Source organism: Scyliorhinus canicula, chromosome 27 (assembly GCF_902713615.1).
Source record: "Scyliorhinus canicula chromosome 27, sScyCan1.1, whole genome shotgun sequence".
Lineage (NCBI taxonomy): Eukaryota > Metazoa > Chordata > Chondrichthyes > Carcharhiniformes > Scyliorhinidae > Scyliorhinus > Scyliorhinus canicula.
In genome coordinates, this window is record NC_052172.1 from 10,031,542 (window position 1) to 10,054,943 (window position 23,402).

Below are 23,402 nucleotides of genomic sequence, written 5' to 3' on the forward strand. Positions count from 1 at the left end.
CTGTTTATGTGACGCTAAATCGCGCCTGTTCCCTCGCATACACCCAGTTTTACAAGACACACACGCATACAGTCTCACACAAACACACACTCTCACACAAACACACACTCTCACACAAACACACACACACTCTCTCTCTCACACACACTCTCTCTCACACACACACTCTCACACAAACACACACTCTCACACAAACACACACACTCTCTCTCACACACACTCTCTCTCACACACACACTCTCACACAAACACACACACACTCTCTCTCACACACACACTCTCTCTCTCACACACACTCTCTCACACACACACTCACACAAACACACACACACACTCTCTCTCACAAACACACTCTCTCTCTCACACACACTCTCACACAAACACACTCTCTCTCACAAACACACTCTCTCTCTCACACACACTCTCACACAAACACACACACTCTCACACAAACACACACACTCTCACACAAACACACACTCTCTCTCACACACACTCTCACACACACACTCTCTCTCTCACACACACACTCACACAAACACACACTCTCACACAAACACACACACACACTCTCTCACACACAGTCTCACACAAACACACACACACACACACTCACTCTCACACAAACACACACTCACACAAACTCTCACACAAACCCACACACACTCTCTCACACAAACACACACACACACACACAAACACACTCTCACAGAAACACACACACTCTCACAAACACACTCTCACACACACTCTCACACAAACACCCTGGGCGCGATTCTCCGCTCCCGGGAAAAATCGGGAGGGCCGTCGTGAACTCGGCCGAGTTTCACGACGGCCTCGGAGGCTGCTCCTCGCCCCCTATTCTCCCCTCCTGGCGGGGCTAGGAGCGGCGCTCCGTTACTCTCGGCTGCCGCGAGTAATCACCAGGGGGTCGTGAAATTAGTCGGGGGGCCCTCCCGCGATTCTCCCACCCGGCGTGGGGAGCGGAGAATCGCGCCCACACTCTCTCACACAAACACACACTCTCTCACACACACTCACACAAACACACACTCTCTCACACACACTCACACAAACACACTCTCTAATGCACTCACTCTCACACTCTCACTCACACAAACACATATGCATACATTCACACACACTCAATCACATGCAGACCCCCACACACACACTTTCCTCTCTCCCACACACACTTTCTCTCCCACACACTTTCTCTCTCGCACATATGCACATTTTCTCTCTCTGACGCACACACATCCACTTTCTCTCTTTCTCGCACAAGCTGACACTTTCTCTCTCTTGCACACACACTTTCTTGCACACACACTTTCTCTCACACACACTTTCTCACTCTAGTACACACACACATTTTCTCTTACACACACACACTTTCTCTCTTGCACACACACACGTTCTCTCTTGCACACACATATTCTCTCTCTCTTGCACATGCTTACAATTTCTCTATCTTACACACACTCTCTCTCTCGCACACATCCACTTTTTCTCTCTTGCACACACACACATTCTCTCTTGCACACACACACCTGCACTATCTTGCACACTTCTTCTCCCTCCCACTCACCCACTTTCTCTCTCTTGCACACATGCACAGTCTTTCACACACACACACACTTTCTCGCACACACTTCCTCTCTTGCACGCACACACTTTCTCTCTCTTGCACACACAGATGCACTTTCTCTTTCTCCACCACCCACACTTTCTCTCTTGCACACACCCACACTTTCTCTCTTGCACACTTTCTCTCTTGCACACACCCACACATTATCTTGCACACACACATACACTTTATCTGCCTTGCACATACATTTGCTCTCGCACACACACACGTTCTCTCTCTCTCTCGCACACACATACACTTGCTCTCCCTCTCTGACACACACACTTAGGGCGCGATTCTCCCCAAAGGCGGCGGGTCGTGAAGGCTGCCACGAAAACGGGCGTGTTTGACGGCAGCCTCCGAGCCCCCGCCCGGGACCCGATTCTGCTCCCCGGTCGGGGCTAGCATCGCGGCCCCGTGAACTCCGGCATCGTGGGCTTAACGAATTTTGCTAAAGTTAGCGACGGCTGGCGCGTATGGTGACGTCAGCCGCGCATGCGCGGATTGGACGACTCCAACCCGCGCATGCGCGGATGATGTCATCACGCATATGCGTGAAACCCGCCCATGCACGGGCCGTTATACCCTCAGAAGCCCCGTGGACGGATCCATCGGGGCGGCGGAGTAAGAAAGAGTGCGCGGGGTAAGTACCCGCTGCCCGCGATCGGTGCCCACCGATCGCGGGCCCATGGCACCCTTGGCACGGCCGTGGTGCGGCCGTGCCAATCGGTGCCATGGTTCCCCAGAACGGCACTTTACGGCCGTTTTTACGAACGGTGAGAGCAGGTGTGTTTTTAGTTCGTAAAAACGGCCGTAAAAAATCGGCCCATCGGCCAGGGGAGAATCGCTGCTCGCCGTAAAAGAACGGCGAGCAGCGATTCGTGTCGGGGGGCAGCCGTGGGGGGGGGGGGGGGGGGGAGAGAATAGCGGGAGGGCGTCGGACCAGCGTGGCCGTAAAAATTTGCGCCGCCCGCTATTCTCCGACCCGTCGTGAGTGCGGAGAATCGCGCCCCTACTGTCTCGCACACGCACTTTCTCCCTCGTCACGTTCTCTCACTCTCACAAGCACACAGACTTTCTCTCTCTCTCTCGCACGCACGAATACACATAAAAGGCCCGTGTGCAAGAACCACTTCATTCTAAATCCCTCGCAAAGACACCGGATGATTCATGACCCCATTATTGCGATTGCCAATTCCCAATAGTTTGCCCCGCACTGCGTTAACAAAGCTCCCAGCGTCTCAGAACTTCTCCTTCCTCATTAGCTCTAGCTGCGATTCCCACTCTGCCTGCCCACTGTAAGAGAGATCACTGCTCCCGTGGATTTTAAATTAAAAATGATGCCGATTTTTCCTACTTGTGCCTTTAATTATTCCTCCAATACTTCATTGATTAAGCTGTGATCCCGATGAAGTTCAAAGCGCTGCAGTCCCTGGCAGGTTTAAATCACTGGATGGAATAGAGCAGACTTTCTCCGACTACCGTCCTAATCCAGAAACTGCGTTCCTCTCCAGCATTGACCTCTTGACACGGGATATTTTTCGATGCTAAATTTTTAATGATCTATAGGCTGCAGGGTATAATTTAAATGGAGCGGGGGGGGGGGGGGGGGGGGGGGGGGGGAAAGGAGGAGATGTTAGAACCACATTAAAAACAGAATTGCTAAAAGCTGCCGTTCCAGTTCTCCCTGCACTGGTAGGTTTGCGTTGTTGAAGGGGTTGCTGGGTAAAAGGGCGCTCTGCAATGGCAATGTGGCAGTACAGCTCCGAACCAAAATGCTGCAAGGTCCAACAAAGAACAAAGAAAAGTACAGCACAGGAACAGGCCCTTCGGCCCTCCAAGCCTGCGCCGACCATGCTGCCCGCCTGAACTAAAATCTTCGACACTTCCTGGGTCCGTATCCCTCTATTCCCATCTTATTCGTGTATTTGTCCAGATGCCCCTTAAATGTCACTATCGTCCCTGCTTCCACCACCTCCTCCGGCAGCGAGTTCCAGGCACCCACTACCCTCTGTGTAAAAACCTGCCTCGTACATCTCCTCTAAACCTTGCCCCTCGCACCTTAAACCTATGCCCCCTAGTAATTGACCCCTCTACCCTGGCAAAAAGCTTCTGACTATCCACTCTGTCTATGCTCCTCATAATTTTGTAGACCTCTATCAGGTCGCCCCCTCAACCTCCGTCGTTCCAGTGAGAACAAACCGAGTTTAGTCAACCTCTCCTCATAGCTAATGCCCTCCATACCAGGCAACATCCTGGTAAATCTCTTCTGCACCCTCTCTAAAGCCTCCACAGCCTTCTGGTAGTGTGGTGACCAGAATTGAACACTATACTCCAAGTGTGGCCTAACTAAGGTTCTATACAGCTGCAAAATGACTTGCCAATTTTTATACTCAATGCCCCGGCCAATGAAGGCAAGCATGCCGTATGCCTTCTTGACTACTTTCTCCACCTGTGTTGCCCCTTTCAGTGACCTGTGGACCTGTACACCTAGATCTCTCTGACTGTCAATATTCTTGAGGGTTCTACCACGGGCCAGGCCGTCATAGAGCTCAACTGGAATCAACTGGAGAGGAGCAGCAAAACTTCGAGGGGGGGGGGGGCGGAAGGAGAGGAGCGAAGAAGTGGAGAGGCAGAAGAGAGGAAGGGAATGGGGGAGAGAGAGAGGGGGAGAAAGAGATGGGGGAGTGGGGAAGGGAATGGGGGAGAGAGAGAGGGGGAGAAAGAGATGGGGGGGTGGGAGAGGGAGAGAGGGCAGATGGAGAAGGGAGAATGGGGGAGAGGGAGAAAGCGAGAGGGGGGAAGGGAGGGGGGGAGGTTGGTCGAGGGGAGTTAGGGGGTGAGGGAGGGAAGAATGGAGAGGAAGAGAGAGGAGAGAGGGAGAGATGACAGGGAGGGGAGATAGAGCAGGAGGGGTAGGGGGCGAGGTGGGAGAGAGAGGGCGGGGGGGAAGAAAGGGGGAGGGGATGATAGAGACACAATAGGGGGAGGGGAAGGAGGGTCCCTGACCCTCTGGTTATTGGAAGCAGTTTCTCACTATCAAAGCCCATCATATTTCTGATCACCTCAAATAAGTCTCCCCTGAAGTGGGCCCACTCCGGGAACAATCCAAGCTTCCCAAAGTCTCTTTGCAGTTAGGGCTGTCAACAAAAGGTCCTGAAGTCAGGCAAGTTGCCATGGAAACACTAATTCTTCCCCCCCCCCAACTGCAGGACGATTGTCACCAGAGCCGGTCAGCTCAGATTGGCCGCTGCCTGACCTCTAAACACCGTATAAATGTACGGTATATAAAGCGGGACAGATAGGCACCGATAAGGCAGATCCAGATGGGATCGACAGTGTGAGGTAGACAATTATTGTTTCTTTCAACTACTTGGTGAGGACTCCTTTGTGGTCTTATAAAACTACCACTCTTCCCCCCCCCCCACCCACTCGCTCTGTCTCCCACTCCCTCAGCTCCTCTCATAGAATTATAGAATCCCTACAGTGCAGAAGGAGGCCATTTGGCCCATCGAGTCAGCACCCACCCTCCCAAAGAACACTCCGCCCCAGCCCACTCCTCCGCCCTATCTCAGTAACCCATTAACCTAATCTAGACATCTTTAGATACGAAAAAGGCAATTTATCCTGGACAATCCACCTAACCGGCACATATTTGGACTGTGGGAGGAAACCGGAGCACCCGGAGGAAACCCACGCAGACACGGGGTGAAAGTGCAAACTCCGCACAGGCCAGAATCGAACCTGGTCTCTGGCGGCGCGAGGCAGCAGTGTTAACCACTGTGCCACCATGCTGCCAGCCCCCTCTCCACCCTCCCCCTGTCTCCCACTTCCCCCTCCCCACAGCTCCCTCCCCCCTCTTTCCCACTCATCCCTCCCCCTTTCTTGCACTACCCCCTCTCCCTCTTTCCCACACCTCTCCCAATATCTCCCCTCCTCCTCTCTCCCACCCCCTCCCCCCTTTCCCACTACCCCTTCCCCTTTCTCCCACCCCCTCCCCACACCCCTCCCTCTCGTCCCCAGTCCCCCTCCCCCTCTCTCCCACACACACCCTCACTATATCCCCTCCCCTTCTTTCCCACTACCCCTCTCCCACTCCCCCGCCTCCTCTCCTTCTGCCCGAGGACCACAAAGACCGGAGAGTTTTCACCTCCTCCTCAACCACCTTTTCAGGAAGAGGGTTCCATAGCCTCACAATCTTCAGAGATTTTCCTCATCTCTGACTTCAATGGACGACCCCTTATATTTAAGCTGTGACCCCCCCCCCCCCTCGTTCTCGATTCTCCAACAAGAGGAAACATCCTCTCCCCATCCACCCTCTCAACATTTTGTGTGTTTCAATCAAGTCGTCTCTTACTCCTATGGGTTCATTTATTACGGCGAGGCAGGTGTGAACACAGGTCTAAAGCTCAAGGGCATCAGAGCTGTGCGCGTGCGCTCCGCGCAGAGCAGAATTAGAACTAAGACTGGATCTCATGACACACTTCCCTCCGAGTGATGCTGAGCTGAACTCCCTCAAAAGGCCGATTCCAGCAGCCTAGACGTGACTCCAGGCCCACGGCAATGCGCCTGACACCCCAAAATGGCCGGGCATGCCACTCAGTTCAAGGGCGTTTAGGGGTGGGCAACAAATGCTGGGGCCTTGCCAGCGACGCCAACATCCGGTGGAGGAACCTTCTATGCACTGCACAGCAAGTTGGCACCTCATTTGGAAAGGTCACAGGTCAGACAGGGCAGCACGAAGTGTGCTCAACACGGAGGGGACTTTTCAGAAGAGGGTTTGATTGGGTGTTCAAGGAGGTTGGATCGTCGGACCATCTCATCCTTTCCTGTCTTTTCTCAGGTCTCCCTACCAAACCCGGCTGGGAATGCTTCGGGCAGAATTTCCCTTCCCACCGCCCCCCCCCCCCCCCCCCCCAATCGTTATCTTCCAATGGCGGGGCCGGCTCGCCATCACCTTCAATGGGACTGGACGATCCCGCAGGCGGTCTGGCCCTTAACCTCTGACCTTGCAACCGGAGCCGATCAACGAAACGAACCGCACCCCGGTCACACCCCGACTCTGCATCCAGTCACACGGCGGAACTTGCCATTTTCCCCACAGAGGACAATCTGGTGCCCGACAAGGTTCCACGTTTCGAAATCTTTCAGCATTCCAGTCACTCCCACTTCACCGCGATCACCGGGATTACTATGTCACTGTTTTGGAGAAGCCGGTTCCTGCTTGTTTCAAACCAGGGCTCATAACTATAAAACTGTCACTGACGCAACCAAGGCGGAACTCAGGAGGCATTTCTTTCATGGAGAATGGGTTAGAATGTAGAACTCGCTACCGCACCGGGCAGCTGAGGCAAGGAGCTTAGGTTTAGCTAAGGGAAGCTGGGTAAAGTACCGGGATGAACACCGGCAGGGGCTGTCTGGGAAGAATGGCCTCTTTCTGTGCAATACATTCAATTTAATTGCAGGACATGCGAAGATAGAACATAGAACATAGAACAGTACAGCACAGAACAGGCCCTTCGGCCCTCGATGTTGTGCCGAGCAATGATCACCCTACTTAACCCACGTAACCCGTATACCCGTAACCCAACAATCCCCCCATTAACCTTACACTACGGGCAATTTAGCATGGCCAATCCACCTAACCCGCACATCTTTGGACTGTGGGAGGAACCCGGAGGAAACCCACGCACACACGGGGAGGACGTGCAGACTCCACACAGACAGTGACCCAGCCGGGAATCGAACCTGGGACCCTGGAGCTGTGAAGCATTGATGCTAACCACCATGCTACCGTGAGGCCCCTAAAGATCATCGGAAAGACCGGTCAGAAAGCCCAGTCCTGCTGTAGTTACCCAAGGCAAGCGTTGCAGTGCCTGCAAACCCGTCTCCTGACTCACTGTTGGCTATTCAGCTGAGTGGGCATCACTGACTAGCCTAATGGCGAAACCTAGGGACAGTCGGTGAGGAGGAGTCGGGAACCTTCCTTTGGAAAGGCCCTCTGAGGCCTAGTACAGAACGCAGCCCTGCCTGAAATGAACCAACGGTGGGTCAATGCCATGCAGGCTGGGAGCTTCATTACAAAGGGTATTTAAGATGCGACAGGAAACATCGGACCTGATCAAATGCATCGAAGACTGAATGGCCACCGGGCCAGAGGTCTGGAAAGACTGAGCGACTGTCTAATATTTGGCCATGTTTAATGTAAGATGAAACAAAGCACGGGGAGTGCTGTACGAAGAGCGAGTTACCTTGATCGCTGCAGTTATCTCCACTGTGTGACGCAAGACCTCCGCTAGAGGGTCCGGGCGTGCCCGAATGCGTGGACCCCGTGTCATCGTGCTCTCGATTCCAGTGATTCTGTGGAGATACAAGAAAACCGCTTATTCAATCCACGAGCGGGAAGAGGAGGTGGAGTCAGTCAGAATTGGAGGTGGGCCCATTGTTAAAAACAGTAAAGGGGACAGGGCTAGACAACAAAAGGGGCGGGCCAGTCTGCCCCACCTCCCCCCACATTCCACGCAAAAGACATTATTGTTTTATTCAAAGACGTTCTCTCCAATGCCTTGGCCAACAGTCATCCCTCAACCCACCATCACTAAAACATTCGGTCATTATCTGTCTGTGGGAGCTTGCCGTGGACAAATTGGCTGCCACGCTTCCCATGTTGCAATAGCCCGTTAGGACGGTAACCTTCTTCTGTTTGATGGACTCTTGCAGACTGATTGAGAGGAAACCCCGCGCGTTTCAGATTTTGCACGAAATTTAGCGGGCACTCTTAGTAGAACCCCACCCACACCAAGAGGGGCAGGAATGTGCACAAAGTACCTCCATCAAGGTCAAAGTTCATCTAGCAAATTGAGCATAAGCACAAGAGATTCATGGGTGACCCAAGTTCCCTCCGGACAAGAGAAGGTGTCTCACTGAAGCAATCATTAAAATGAACTCTCATGCATCACTTGCACGGGTTCAGGCATCACAGAGGATGTAAAAAGGCCATTCAACCCATCAAAGCCCATTTTTCTACTGTTCTAGTTATCTACGGGCGGCATGGTAGTGATGTGTTATGTCTGCTGGGATAACACTGGCTGCAACTGGATGCAGCTTTAACCAAAAGATACTCCAGACCTTGAAGTTAGTTCAATCTGATTTATTGAACCAGTAGCACAGTTAGCACAGTTCTCTTTGAGTTCGACTCTCTGCTAACTTAAGTGTGGTTACTCCGTCTGACTGAACCAGACTAGCTCTTAGCCACGTGCTGGAGGTGTGATACTGTACATACACCCTGACTCACTCTGTAGATGTTCATCAGTGGAAAGAGGCGGAGCGTGAGCGCCGCGTGCCTTTTATAGTGAGATACCACCCCTGAGTGTCCTGCCTGCTCATTGGTCATGTCCTGTTCTCTGTGTTCATTAGCTGCCTGTCTGTGCCGCATATCATGACAGGTAGCACAGTGGTTAGCACTGTTGTTTCACAGCCCCAGGGACCCAGGTTCAATTCCCGGCTTGGGTCACTGTCTGTGTGGTGTCTGCATGTTCTCCCCCGTGTCTGTGAGGAAACCCACGCATGATCAGTACCCTGGGGTTACCAAGGACCCAAAACTGGACTGTGCCAGCCATATAAATGCTGTGGCTACAAGAGCAGATCAGAGGCTGGGAATCCTGTGGTGAGTAACTCACCTTCTGAGCCCCCCCCCCAAAGCCTGTTCACCATCTACAAGGCACAAGTCAGGAGTGTGATGGAATACTCTCCACTTGCCTGGATGAATGCAGCTCCAACAACACTCAAGAAGCTCAACACCATCCAGGACAAAGCAGTCCCGCTTGATCGGCAACACATCCACCACCTTCAACATTCGTACCCTCTATCACCGACGCACGGTGTACCATCTACAAGATGCACGGCAGCAACCCACAAGGCTCCTGAGGCAGCACCTTCCAAACCCACGACCTCTACCATCTAGGTGGACAAGGGCAACGGATACCTGGGAACCCCAGCACCTGGAGGTTCCCCTCCAAGTCACTCACCATCCCGACTGGGAAATATATCGGCCGTTCCTTCACTGTCGTTGGAGCAAAATCCTGGAACGCCCTCCCTATCAGCACTGTGGTTGTACCTACACCGCACGGTCTTCAGCGGCTCAAGAAGGTGGCTCACCCACCACCTTCTCAAGGGGCAATTAGGGATGGGTAAAAAATGCTGGGCCCAGCCAGCGGCGCCCAAATCCCAGGAACAAAAGAAAAGTTACATAGAACATAGAACATAGAACAGTACAGCACAGAACAGGCCCTTCGGCCCTCGATGTTGTGCCAAGCAATGATCACCCTACTCAAACCCACGTATCCACCCTATACCCGTAACCCAACAACCCCCCCCCCCCTAACCTTACTTATTAGGACACTACGGGCAATTTAGCATGGCCAATCCACCTAACCCGCACATCTTTGGACTGTGGGAGGAAACCGGAGCACCCGGAGGAAACCCACGCACACACGGGGAGGACGTGCAGACTCCGCACAGACAGTGACCCAGCCGGGAACCGAACCTGGTACCCTGGAGCTGTGAAGCATTTATGCTAACCACCATGCTACCGTGCTGCCCCGAGGCAGACTATTCCAAATGTTTATCCCCCTGTGCAGACACACGTCATTTTATTTCCCTGGCTCATTCCCCCCTGGCGAATCTACAACATTTAATGGTTTGAATAATATAGTGAACAGGGAACAGATGGCATCAGCGTTCATTATATTTACTGTCCCAGAGATTCTCTATGAGTTTCTACACTGGAGCACGCGGTGATGAGGGAGCCATGTCAAAATGAGGCCCTTTACAAGGGACCTGGGCCAATGTGAACAAGTTGACAGAGTAACCAATCAAACTGCAGGACTGCAGATAATGAACAGCACATTGTCAGAACCAGGAATATCAGTTGAAATGTTCACTCCAGTGCCAAATCGGCAATATAAAGTGAAATAAAAGAGAAGGATTGTATTAAAATAAAGATAAAAGCTGAAGGAATGTGACTCCACAATTGGAAAGGTTACTTTTTCAATGCCTGTGGTAGTATGACTAGAGGTATTACGGCAACTAGCAATGCCGAGACACCATTGGTGGAGAAGGCTCGCTGCTCATTGGCCCGATGGTAGGTAACACTAGTCACCCATTGGTTAGAGTTGAAAGGTAGCTCCGCCCAGTGAGGCGGGGTATAAGAGCCCGTGTATCCCCCACAGCTTCCTTTCTGCACCTGAGCTGCTGGGGAAACATCTTGTCTATTAAAGCCTTCAGTTCGGACTACAACCTCGCTTCTGTGGTGAATTGATAGTGCATCAATGCCGCAGATGTTGTTTGGCGGTAATTTAGGTTGAACACACTGACTGGCCTTTTAAAAGGATGAAAGGCTTCAGATGGGGTGCACAGCCAAACAGGTCCCATCCCAGGAAAGACCCCTGACCTCAGCCCCACCCCTCCTGCCCAGCACATGACCCCCAGACAGCTACCTACCTCCCATGAGAGACAGCTCTCGACATTCTGAAGGCAATTATTGGGAGGGTACTTGCAATTCTTCCTCGCAAACCCTTCCCGAGCCCCCCATATTTCTGGCCCAAAACGATTGATCTGTGACCTTGTACAATGAGCCAATGCAACACCTTTTCTTTGTCTACCTTGTCCAAACCTGTCGTTCACCTCGATCAAATCTCCCCTCCATCTCCAATCACTCGCAAGGCTACAACCTCAGCTCCTCCAACCCTAACCGGGTAACTAAATATCCCTCCTCCAGGAAACTGTTCAAACACTTCACTTTCCCCGAACCTCCAATGTTACCAACCGGCTCCCCCACACGATTGCAACATCAACTTGCATCGATATAGCACCTGCCTCCAAGACGCTTCACAGGAAGTTTGCAAGACTAAATAAGGCACCGAGCCTATTAAGGAAGGAGATGTTTGGTCAGATGACCAAAGGTTTCGGTAGCTTTGCAAGAATTGTCTTCAAAGCGTGGCGGAGTGGCGCAGGGAGGGAGCTTGGGGACAGAAGACGAGAGGGCCAAGATGCGCGTGATTAAAATCGGGGTGTTCCAGGGGGTAGAATTCGAGAGGTGCAGGGATCTTGGAGGTTTTGTGGGGCTGGAGGAGATTACCGAGGTGGACAGGGGCAAGACTGCATGGACGAATTTGAAAGCAAGGGTGGCGATTTTAAAATCAAGACTCTTGCGTTAGACCGGGAACCACGGTCAGTGAGCGAGCACAGCAGTGATGATGTGTGATCAGGAGTAGGCGTGCATTACAACCTGGACAGCAGAGCTTGGATAACCTCAGTTTTACAGAGGGGAGAATGTGGGGGAACATCAGGACGAGTCAAGCCTGGAGATAAGGGCACGGTTGAGGGTCTCTGCAGTGGAATAGCCCGGGCGGGAAACGGGCGCCCATACGGAGATGGAGTTAGACGGCCTCGGTCACAGCAGAGGTCAAATCCCGGGTCAAATATGGCACTGAGGTCGTGAACAACCTCAAACCGTTGCCAGGCACAGGGATGGAGCTGGTGGCCGGGGACAAAATGGCTTCAGTCTTCCCAATTGTGGGAAATTTCTGCTACTCCAGGATTGGATGTCAGGTATAAGCAGTCGGACAATTTAGAGACAATTTAGCGAAGGTGTAATGATGCCCTTTCACTGGAACACACAAAAGGATTTATAGAACATAGAACATAGAACAGTACAGCACAGAACAGGCCCTTCGGCCCTCGCTGTTGTGCCGAGCAATGATCACCCTACTCAAACCCACGTATCCACCCTATACCCGTAACCCAACAACCCCCCCCCCCCCCCCAACCTTACTTTTTAGGACACTACGGGCAATTTAGCATGGCCAATCCACCTAACCCGCACATCTTTGGACTGTGGGAGGAAACCGGAGCACCCGGAGGAAACCCACGCACACACGGGGAGGACGTGCAGACTCCGCACAGACAGTGACCCAAGCCGGAATCGAACCTGGGACCCTGGAGCTGTGAAGCGATTGTGCCAACCACTATGCTTCCGCGCTGCAATTTAGAGACAATTTAGCAAAGGTGTAATGATGCCTTTCACTGGAACACACAAAAGGATTTATGAGTAAAGATGGCGGCGCGGCCGGGCAGGGTGGCCGGCGGCCATTTTGCGAAAGAGGCCCCTCCCCCACAAAGACAGCAGCCATTTCACAGAAGAAGAGCCGGCACGGGCCTAGAGGGAAGGACAATCGCAGAATGGCTTAATGACGGCCGGCACGGTGACGGATTGAAAATAATTAAAGAAATACAGGAACAATCAGATTACAGCGATGGAAGTCCCAAATCACAAAGGGAAGCAAACGACGATTCTCAGCAATTGGATGGGTATAACTTGATCTTATGTTAATTCCAGAAAAGAGTAATTGGTGGATTCGGAGGAGCCCAAAGCTTATACATCGCTGAAAAGAGCTTAATAATTGTTGGGTATTTTTCCCTTTGTGACTAATCCTATTAAACATTGATATGTTTCATACACAAATTGATATCGTGCAGGCAGCCCGAGGGCAGTAATGAGCGTCCAGTTTATTGAGTCTGATGAGGGATTATGTGGGGGGCTTGGAGTTCTCTCTCAGCACTGGCAGACCCATCCATTTCACATTAGGTCAATGCCTCCGCACTGTGGCCTCGGTGAGTGGGTGGAAACTCGGCTCTCTGCGCGACCCCCCTCGTTAACCCGGATGCAATGCCTCCGAGCGCAGTTAATTAACGCTTCTCCCGGCTTGACACTGTGGTGATATGAATGGGAGCACTGCCATTGGTGCAGAGCATTGGTTTCCCATCGGCTCTGGCTGGTCATGTGCCTCTCGTCTGATTGGCTGGGACTAGTCATGTGACTGCTCACCAATTGGTCGAGAGGCAAGTAGGCCCCGCCTCCGAGGTGGGGTATAAGTACCCAGGTTTCCCGGCGGTCGGCCTTTCTCTGTAGTCGACCACCGGGCTAACAACTAGCTGATTAAAGCCACCGTTTGGATCTTCATCGTGTCTCGCGTCCAATTGATGGTTCATCAGACACTAGGCCCGATAAAAGCCTGAGTGAGAAAGGGGTTGCTGAATGAAAATTGTGCTGTCCGTGGAAGTCAGCGATGGGTTGGGTCCCACAAGGAGCAGGAGTCGAACGTACTCTCTGTGAACTCAGGCCGGCTGGGGAGGATGGGAGTTCTCCAATGGGGTATCAGCTTCCAGTTGCCTCTCATGAGGCTTTGGGGGCGGAGTTAATAGTTGGCACATTTTGTGAGCATGTTCAGAAGGCCGAGTCTTGGATTTGTGTGCCCAGGGAGGACCGGACGGAGAGGCTGAGGGGGAGGGGTGAACCGGGGCTCACTGGGTCAGCACGTCCACCTTCCGGAGCCAGAGGGCTGTGGGTTCAAGTCCCGCTCAAGGGACGGGAGCTGGATGATGAAGTCGGGATCGTGCGTGATGGAGGGTGTTGGCCTTCCCAAGGAACTACTGCCATTGCCCTTCCAGCTGACGGAGGCTGCAGGTTCTGGGAGGTGACGATTCTCCGGGAGAGGTGGCAGCTGAGTTGGGTAGGACGCCGAGGGGGCTCGGAGGGTTTGAGCTCAATGAAAAAAAAAATGAGTGATGTCCGAGGGTGGAGGTTGGCATGGATTGGAGGAGAAAGCCCCTCGGAAGGAATCGTTGGAGGCCTCGGCCTGCTGGAGGGGGCTTTCCTTCCTCTATGTACTCTAGAATCCCTACAGTGCAGAAAACAAGGAGGCCATTCAGCCCTTCGGGTCTGTACCAACCCTCCGAAGAACACCCCATCCAGGCCCAATCGCCCACCTTATCCCAGTAACCCCACCTAACCTTTAGACACTAAGGGTCAATTTATCATGGCCAATCCACCTAACCTACACATCTTTGGACTGTGGGAGGAAACCGGAGCACCCGGAGGAAACCCACGCTGACTCGGGGAGAACGTGCAGACTCCGCACAGACAGACACCCGAGGCTGGAATTAACCTGGGACCCTGGCGCCATGAGGCAGCAGAGCTAACCGCTGTGCCACCGTGCCGCCCCTGCCTCCGAAGGACCCTGCTGGGCAACCAATAGGAGGCTGTCCCCATGTGATTGGCGGCCATCGAAGGTGGCGCCGGGGAAGATGGCGTCTTCTGCCGACGAAAAGTAAGTGGGCCCAGGTTATGTTGCCCAATAGTTCGTAATCACCATTAACTATGCAAATCCTCACTTCCATTGTGCCTCCTTCCTACATTGGGAACTCCCCTGATGGTGCGATAGCGTTGCGAAGTCGTCTGACACACCTCTGCCCTGTTAGACCCCCCCCCCCCCCCCCCCTCCCCTCCACCCCTCCCTCCACCCCACCCCTCCCAACCCAACCCCCGGCCTTGCTCCTACCAACAGCGACTCCGTAAAAATCCAACCCTTTCCGGGCGCAGCGGGCGTCAAGGGGCGGGAGTGGGTCGGGGGGCATGCCAGGTATCCTCCCAGCCCGCGTAACGATCGACGCGGATCGCAGGGCATCCTCAGATGTCACGGTGCATCAAGCTGGAGTCACGGTGACGGCTGTACTATCAGGAGAACATTTTATATGATATGTCTATTAGAGAGAAAGGCCAGAGGCAGTGTGGTGTATCAGAGGGGGTTACAGTGAGAATGCTGTTGAAGTGAGGGAAGTTTATACGGCCTGTCTGTTAGGCGGCAGAGCCAGAAGCACTAAGTGATAGATCAGACACAGAGCTACATCAGAGTGTGCTGTACTGAGGGCCCGATGCATCCGGATGAAGCTAGCACAGTCTAAAGCAGCCAATACTAAAGCTCTGATGGTAAAAGGCTGCATCTCACACTGACAACGACAGTGTGCCTCTTCTCTTGTGTGACAGCTCAGGAATAATGTGGTTCGCTCTGCAATGTGTCCAAGTGAGCGATGCCGGTCCCCACCAGGGCCTGGCAGTAAATAACTAGGCCGCAGCATAGCACCGGCCCAGAGTGGGGCGGACAACACAGCCAAATCACCACCTCTCAGGCAGCCGAGCAACTTGGCACGGCCGAGGAGATTTATTAGGCCAACGGGCAGTTTTCAATTGCAAAATTCAGTCTCCTGCCTCGTAGAGCCATAGAATTTACAGTGCAGAAGGAGACCATTTGGCCCATTGAGTCTGCACCGGCCCTTGGAAAGAGCACCCTGCTTAAGCCCACAACTACACCCAACCCCGTAACCCAGTAACTGTGACACTGTCATAAATGTAAGAGCTGCAAGGGTTAATGAAATGTCCAGATCGGCCACTAGAGGCAGCTCGAGTTACAAGTATATAAGACAATTGATGTTAAGCCTTGTGAGGAGGGAAGTGAAGGAGATAGCTAGAGTACAGACTGAAGGAAAGATAGTGCGAGTGAGAGCAGATCATAGTTTCTAATAGTGTGCAGATTAGTAGTAGATGAGTGTAGGTTGTATGCTAATTATCAACTGTGTATCATATAGGAGTAAGTGTCGAATTAAGTCGTGGTAATAAATTTGCCGCTTTGTTCAAGTTAAAGCTGTTTTGTGATCTTTGTGAACACTACGTCGACCATCCTGAATTTAGCAACACAAAGGGCACCACAGCAACCTCTCCTAACCTTTTGGACACTAGACGGCCATTTAGCGTGGCCAATCCACCTAACCTGCCGATCTTTGGCCTCACTGCCATTGATCCCAGAAGGGTCCAGTCAGAATTCGGTGCCTCCCCTCCAATGGATTCCACCAACGACAGCCCATTCCAGTGTGTGACCGGCACGGGAACTACGCGGTGGGAGCCATCGCTATCCCCGTGAGTCTCGCCGATTCCAGCTCCCCGCTCAGGTTATGGGGAACCTCGCTCGATCACTGTTAATGTTCAGCGGGAAGTAGGCCGAGAACGGAACCGACAGCACAGACCTGGCTGAGATAGGACGGATATTTTTTGCAATAAAGCAAAACTGCGATCACACCAACCCATTCCGTGCTCGCTGGTGGTCCACAACATCCAGATCGACGACCCCGTCGTAACCCAGACGCAATTCCAATGGAGCAGGCCGTCTCCTTCTCCCACAGAGGTCCAGTCGGTCACACCCTTTGTGGTGAACTCGGATGGGGCAAGCCAAGTTTGTGTTCACGCCACATTGTGAGGGCCTCCTGACCCGTGAATAAAACGTTCCCTGGGGATTTGTCCATTGACATCCGATGAGATCACCAAAATCAGGCAAAGCGTTGCCAAACTTCACTTTGTGTCCACAACAGCTCCTGGAAGCTGTGCGAAATGTTTGTGGCGTTTGGATTTGAGAAGCTGACTAAATGATTGACTTGGCTGAAATACAAGGGGATTGCGACTCTGCCCTGTCTGTTCAGCTCTGAGAGAAGCTCAAGTGTAACAACACTTTCGCAGACTTGCTGTGGGATTCTCAAACTCAACAGTATAATTATTCTGATTGAGCAGATTCTTGTACAAAGTCAGATCCCACTTTGCAAAGCAATGTGATGATGAACGAAACACCCGTTATTCGATCAATGAGAGATGAGTATTAGACAGGGCACGACACCCCTGTTAGTCATTTAGCAGTGGGGTACGATCAGTCACATTGCCACACAGCGATTGTTGTCCCATTCGGTCCACAAGCTGGTACCACCAAACACGACAGCAGTCCCTCAATGCTACACTCCCAGATTACACTGGGACATTGTACTCAGGATTCAGGAGTGGGACATGGACCCACACAATCCGAGCTTACATGAAAGTGGAAAACGCATAGAGCCAGAGTCAAGAACTATATTCAATCATTGTGCAGACTCAAAATATATCATACCGCCTCCCATTCACTCCCATTGTGCTGAATATAAATATATCACACCGTTTCCCATTCACTCCCATTGTACACAATGTAAATATATCACACCGATTCCCATTCAGTCCGATTGTACACAATAAATATATCGCACCGTTTCCCATTCACTCCCATTGTACACAATCCAAATATATCATACCGCTTCCCATTCACTCCCATTGTGCTAAATATAAATATATCACACCGCTCCCATTGACTCCGATTTTGCTGAATATAAATATATCACACCGCTTCCCTTTCACTCTCATTGTGCTGAATCTAAATATATCACACCGCTTCCCATTCACTCCCATAGTACACAATCTAAATATATCACACCGCTTCCCATTCACTCCCATTGTACACAATCTAAATATATCCCACCGCTTCCCATTCACTCCCATTTTACACAATCTAAATATATCACAATGATTTCCATTCACTCCCATTTACACAATCTGAATATATAACACTGCTTCCCATTCACTCCCATTGTACACAATCTAAATATATCGCACCACTTCCCATTCACTCCCATACATCACAGTCTCAAGAAATAAAAACCGCATCAATTGGCTATCATTGTCACAATCTAAATATATCCCCCCGCTTCCCATTCACTCCTATTATACTGAATCAAAATATATCGCTCCACTTCCTATTCACCCCCATTGTAAACAATCTAAATATAACACACCGCTTCCCATTCACTGCCATTGAGCACAATCTAAATATATCACACCAATTCCCATTCACTCCCATTGTCACAATCTAAAAATTTCCCACCGCTTCCCATTCACTCCCATTCTTCACAATGTCAAGATATCACACCGCATCAATTCGCTATCATTGTCACAATCTAAATATATCGCCCCACTTCCTATTCACCCCCATTGTACACAATCTAAATATATCACACAGCTTCCCATTCACTCCCATTGTACAAAATCTAAATATATCACATCGCTTCCCATTCACTCCCATTGTACACAATCTAAATATATCACCCCGCTTCCAATTCACTCCCATTGTACAAAATCAAAATATATCACCCCGCTTCAGATTCACTCTCATTGTACACAATCTAAATATATCACACCGCTTCCCATTAACTCCCATTGAACACAATCTAAATATATCACACCACTTCCCATTCATTCCCAATGTACACAATCTAAATATATCACACCGCTTCCCATTCACTCTCATTATACACAATCTAAATATATCACACCGCTTCCCATTCACTCACATTGTACACAATCTAAATATTTCCCACCGCTTCCCATTCACTCCCATTGTACACAATCTAAATATATCACACTGCTTCACATTCACTCCCATTGTATACAATCTAAATATATCACACCGCTTCCCATTCACTCCCATTATACAGAATCTAAATATATCACACCGCTTCCCATTCACTCCCATTGTATACAATCTAAATATATCACACCGCTTCCCATTCATTCCCATTGTGCTGAATATACATATATCACACCGCTTCACATTCACTACCATTGTACAGAATCTAAATATATCACACCGCTTCCCATTCACTCCCTTTAAAAATCTAAATATTTCCCACCGCTGCCCATTCACTCACATTGTACACAATATAAAAATATAACAACGCTTCCCATTCAATCCCATTATACTGAACCTAAGTATATCACAGCGTTTCCCATCCACTCCCATTCTACACAATCTAAATATATCCCACCGCTTCCCATTCACTCCCATTCTTCACAATCTCAAGATATCACACCGCATCAATTCGCTATCATTGTCACAATCGAAATATATCGCCCCACTTCCCAGTCACTCCCATTGTACACAATCTAAATATATCACCCTGCTTCCCATTCACTCCCATTGTACGCAATCTAAATATATCACACCACTTCCCATTCACTCCCATTGTACACAATCTAAATATATCACCCCGCTTCCCATTCACTCCCATTGAGCTGAATGTAAATATATCACACCGCTTCCCATTCACTCCCATTGTACACAATCTAAATATATCACACCACTTCCCATTCATTCCCAATGTACACAATCTAAATATATCACACTGCTTCCCATTCACTCTCATTGTACACAATCTAAATATATCACACCGCTTCCCATTCACTCCCATTGTACACAATCTAAATATTTCCCACCGCTTCCCATTCACTCCCATTGTACACAATCTAAATATATCACACCGCTTCCCAGTCACTCCCATTGTACAAAATCTAAATATATCACACTGCTTCACATTCACTCCCATTGTATACAATCTAAATATATCACACCGCTTCCCATTCAATCCCATTATACAGAATCTAAATATATCACACCGCTTCCCATTCACTCCCATTGTATACAATCTAAATATATCACACCGTTTCCCATTCACTCCCATTGTACAGAATCTAAATATATCACACCGCTTCCCATTCACTCCCATTGTAAAAATCTAAATATTTCCCACCGCTGCCCATTCACTCACATTGTACACAATCTAAATATATCACACCGCTTCCCATTCAATCCGATAGAACACAATCAAAATATATCACACCGCTTCCCATTCACTCCCATTATACTGAACCTAAGTATATCACACCGCTTCCCATCCACTCCCATTCTACACAATCTAAATATATCCCACCGCTTCCCATTCACTCCCATTCTTCACAATCTCAATATATCACATTGCAAGAATTCGCTCTCATTGTACACAATCTAAATATATCACATCGCTTCCCATTCACTCCCACTGTACACAATCTAAATATTTCCCACCGCTTCCCATTACACCCATTTACACAATTTAAATATATCGCCCAGCTTCCCATTCTCTCCCATTCTACACAATCTAAATATATCACACCGCTTCCAGTCACTCCCATTGTACACAATCTAAATATATCACACCGCTTCCCATTCACTCCCATTCTTCACAATCTCAAGATTTCAAACTGCATCAATTCGCTCTCATTGTCACAATCTAAATATATCGCCCCACTTCCCATTCACTCCCATTGTACACAATCTAAATATATCACACCGCTTCCCATTCACTCCCATTGTTCAAAATCTAAATATTTGTCACCGCTTCCCATTCACTACCAATGTTCACAATCTAAATATATCACACCGCTTCCCATTCACTCCCATTGTTCACAATCTAAATATATCACACCGCTTCCCATTCACTCCCATTGTACACAATCTAAATATATCACACCGCTTCCCATTCACTCTCATTCTACACAATCTAAATATATCACACCACTTCCCATTCACTCCCATTGTACACAATCTAAATATATCACACCGCTTCCCATTCACTCTCATTCTACACAATCTAAATATATCACACCGCTTCCCATTAACTCCCATTGTAACAATCTAAATATTTCCCACCAATTCCCATTCACTCCCATTCTACACAATCTAAATATATCACACCGCTTCCCATTCACTCCCATTGTACACAATCTAAATATTTCCCACCGCTTCCCATTCACTCCCATTGTACACAATCTAAAATATCACACCGCTTCCCATTCACTCCCATTGTACACAATCTAAATATATCACACCGCTTCCCATTCACTCCCATTGTACACAATCTAAATATATCACACCGCTTCCCATTCACTCCCATTGTACACAATCTAAATCTATCACACCGCTTCCCATTCACTCCCATTGTACACAATCTAAATATATCACACCGCTTCCCATTCACTCCCATTGTACACAATCTAAATATATCACACCGCTTCCCATTCACTCCATTGTACACAATCTAAATATATCACACCGCTTCCCATTCACTCCCATTATACTGAACCTATGTATATTACAGCACTTCCCATCCACTCCCATTGTACACAATCTAAATATATCACACAGCTTCCCATTCACTCCCATTGTCACAATCTAAATATATCACACCGCTTCCCATTCACTCCAATTCTTCACAACCTCAAAATATCACATTGCATCAATTCGCTCTGATTGTCACAATCTAAATATTTCCCATCGCTTCCCATTCAATCCCATTGTACACAATCTAAATATATCACACCGCTTCCCATTCACTCCCGTTGTACAGAATCTAAATATATCATTCCACTTCCCATTCACTCCGATTTACACAATTTAAATATATCGCCCAGTTTCCCATTCACTCTCTTTGTCACAATCTAAATATTTCCCACTGCTTCCCATTCACTCCCATTGTTCACTATCTAAATATATCACACCGCTTCCCATTCACTCCCATTATACACAATCTAAATATATCACACCGCTTCCCATTCTCTCCTATTGCACACAATGTAAATATATCACACCGCTTCCAATACACTCCCATTGTACACAATCTAAATATTTCACACAGTTTCCCATTCACTCCCATTGTACACAATCTAAATATTTCACACAGTTTCCCATTCTCTCCCATTGCACACAATCTAAATATATCACACCGCTTCCCATTCACTCCCATTGTCCACAATCTAAATATATAACACCGCTTCCCATTCAGCCCGATTGTACAGAATCTAAATATATCACACCACTTCCCATTCACTCCGATTTACACCATTTAAATATATCGCCCAGTTTCCCATTCACTCTCATTTTCACAATCTAAATATTTCCCACTGCTTCCCATTCACTCCCATTGTTCACAATCTAAATATATCACACCGCTTCCCAATCACTCCCATTGTACACACTCTAAATATATCGCCCCACTTCCCATGTACTCCCTTTGTCACAATATAAATATATCACACCGCTTCCCATTCAGCCCGATTGTACAGAATCTAAATATATCACACCACTTCCCATTCACTCCGATTTACACCATTTAAATATATCGCCCAGTTTCCCATTCACTCTCATTGTCACAATCTAAATATTTCCCACTGCTTCCCATTCACTCTCATTGTACACAATCTAAATATATCACACCGCTTCCATTCACTCCCCATTGTACACAATCTAAATATATCACACCGCTTTCCCTTTCACTCCATTCTTACACAATCTCAAATATATCACACCGCATCCCATTCACTCCTCATTGTCACAATCTAAATATATCGCCCCACTTCCCATTCACCCCCATTTGTCAACTATCTAAATACATCACACTGCCTCCCAGTCACTCCCATTGTACACAATCTAAATATATCACATCGCTTCCCATTCACTCCCACTGTACACAATCAAAATATATCACACCGCTTCCCATTCACTCCCATTGTACACAATCTAAATATATCACACCTCTTCCCATTCACTCCCATTGATCACAATCTAAATATTTCCTACTGCTTCCCTTTCACTCCCATTGTACACAATCTAAATATATCACAGCACTTCCTATCCACTCCCATTGTACACAATCTAAATATATCACACCGCTTCCCATTCACTCCCATTGTACACAATCTAAATATATCACACCAGTTTCCCATTCACTCCCATTGTACACAATCTAAATATATCACACCGCTTCCCATTCACTCCCATTGTACACAATCTAAATATATCACACCGCTTCCCATTCACTCCCATTTGTACACAATCTAAATATATCACACCGCTTCCCATTCACTCCCATTGTACACAATCCTAAATATATCACACCGCTTCCCATTCACTCCCATTGTCACAATCTAAAATATATCACACCGCTTCCCATTCACTCCCATTGTACACAATCTAAATATATCACACCGCTTCCCATTCACTCCCATTGTACACAATCTAAATATATCACACCGCTTCCCATTCACTCCCATTGTCACAATCTAAATATTTCCCACCACTTCCCATTCACTCCCATTGTACACAATCTAAATATATCACACCCGCCTTCCACATTCACTCCCATTGTACACAATCTAAAT

General features: G+C 49.1%; 1 protein-coding gene across 8 annotated transcripts in view; it reads right to left on the bottom strand.

Annotated features, from left to right (window-relative positions):
* Positions 1 to 23,402, bottom strand: part of LOC119957896 (homeobox protein Meis1-like) — a 198,260-nt gene that overhangs the window by 36,430 nt on the left and 138,428 nt on the right. For all 8 annotated transcript variants that reach the window (XM_038786082.1, XM_038786080.1, XM_038786079.1 and 5 more), the window contains one exon: positions 7,879 to 7,987. In XM_038786082.1, the coding sequence (XP_038642010.1) occupies positions 7,879 to 7,987 (109 nt within the window). The remainder of the gene's footprint in view (positions 1 to 7,878; positions 7,988 to 23,402) is intronic.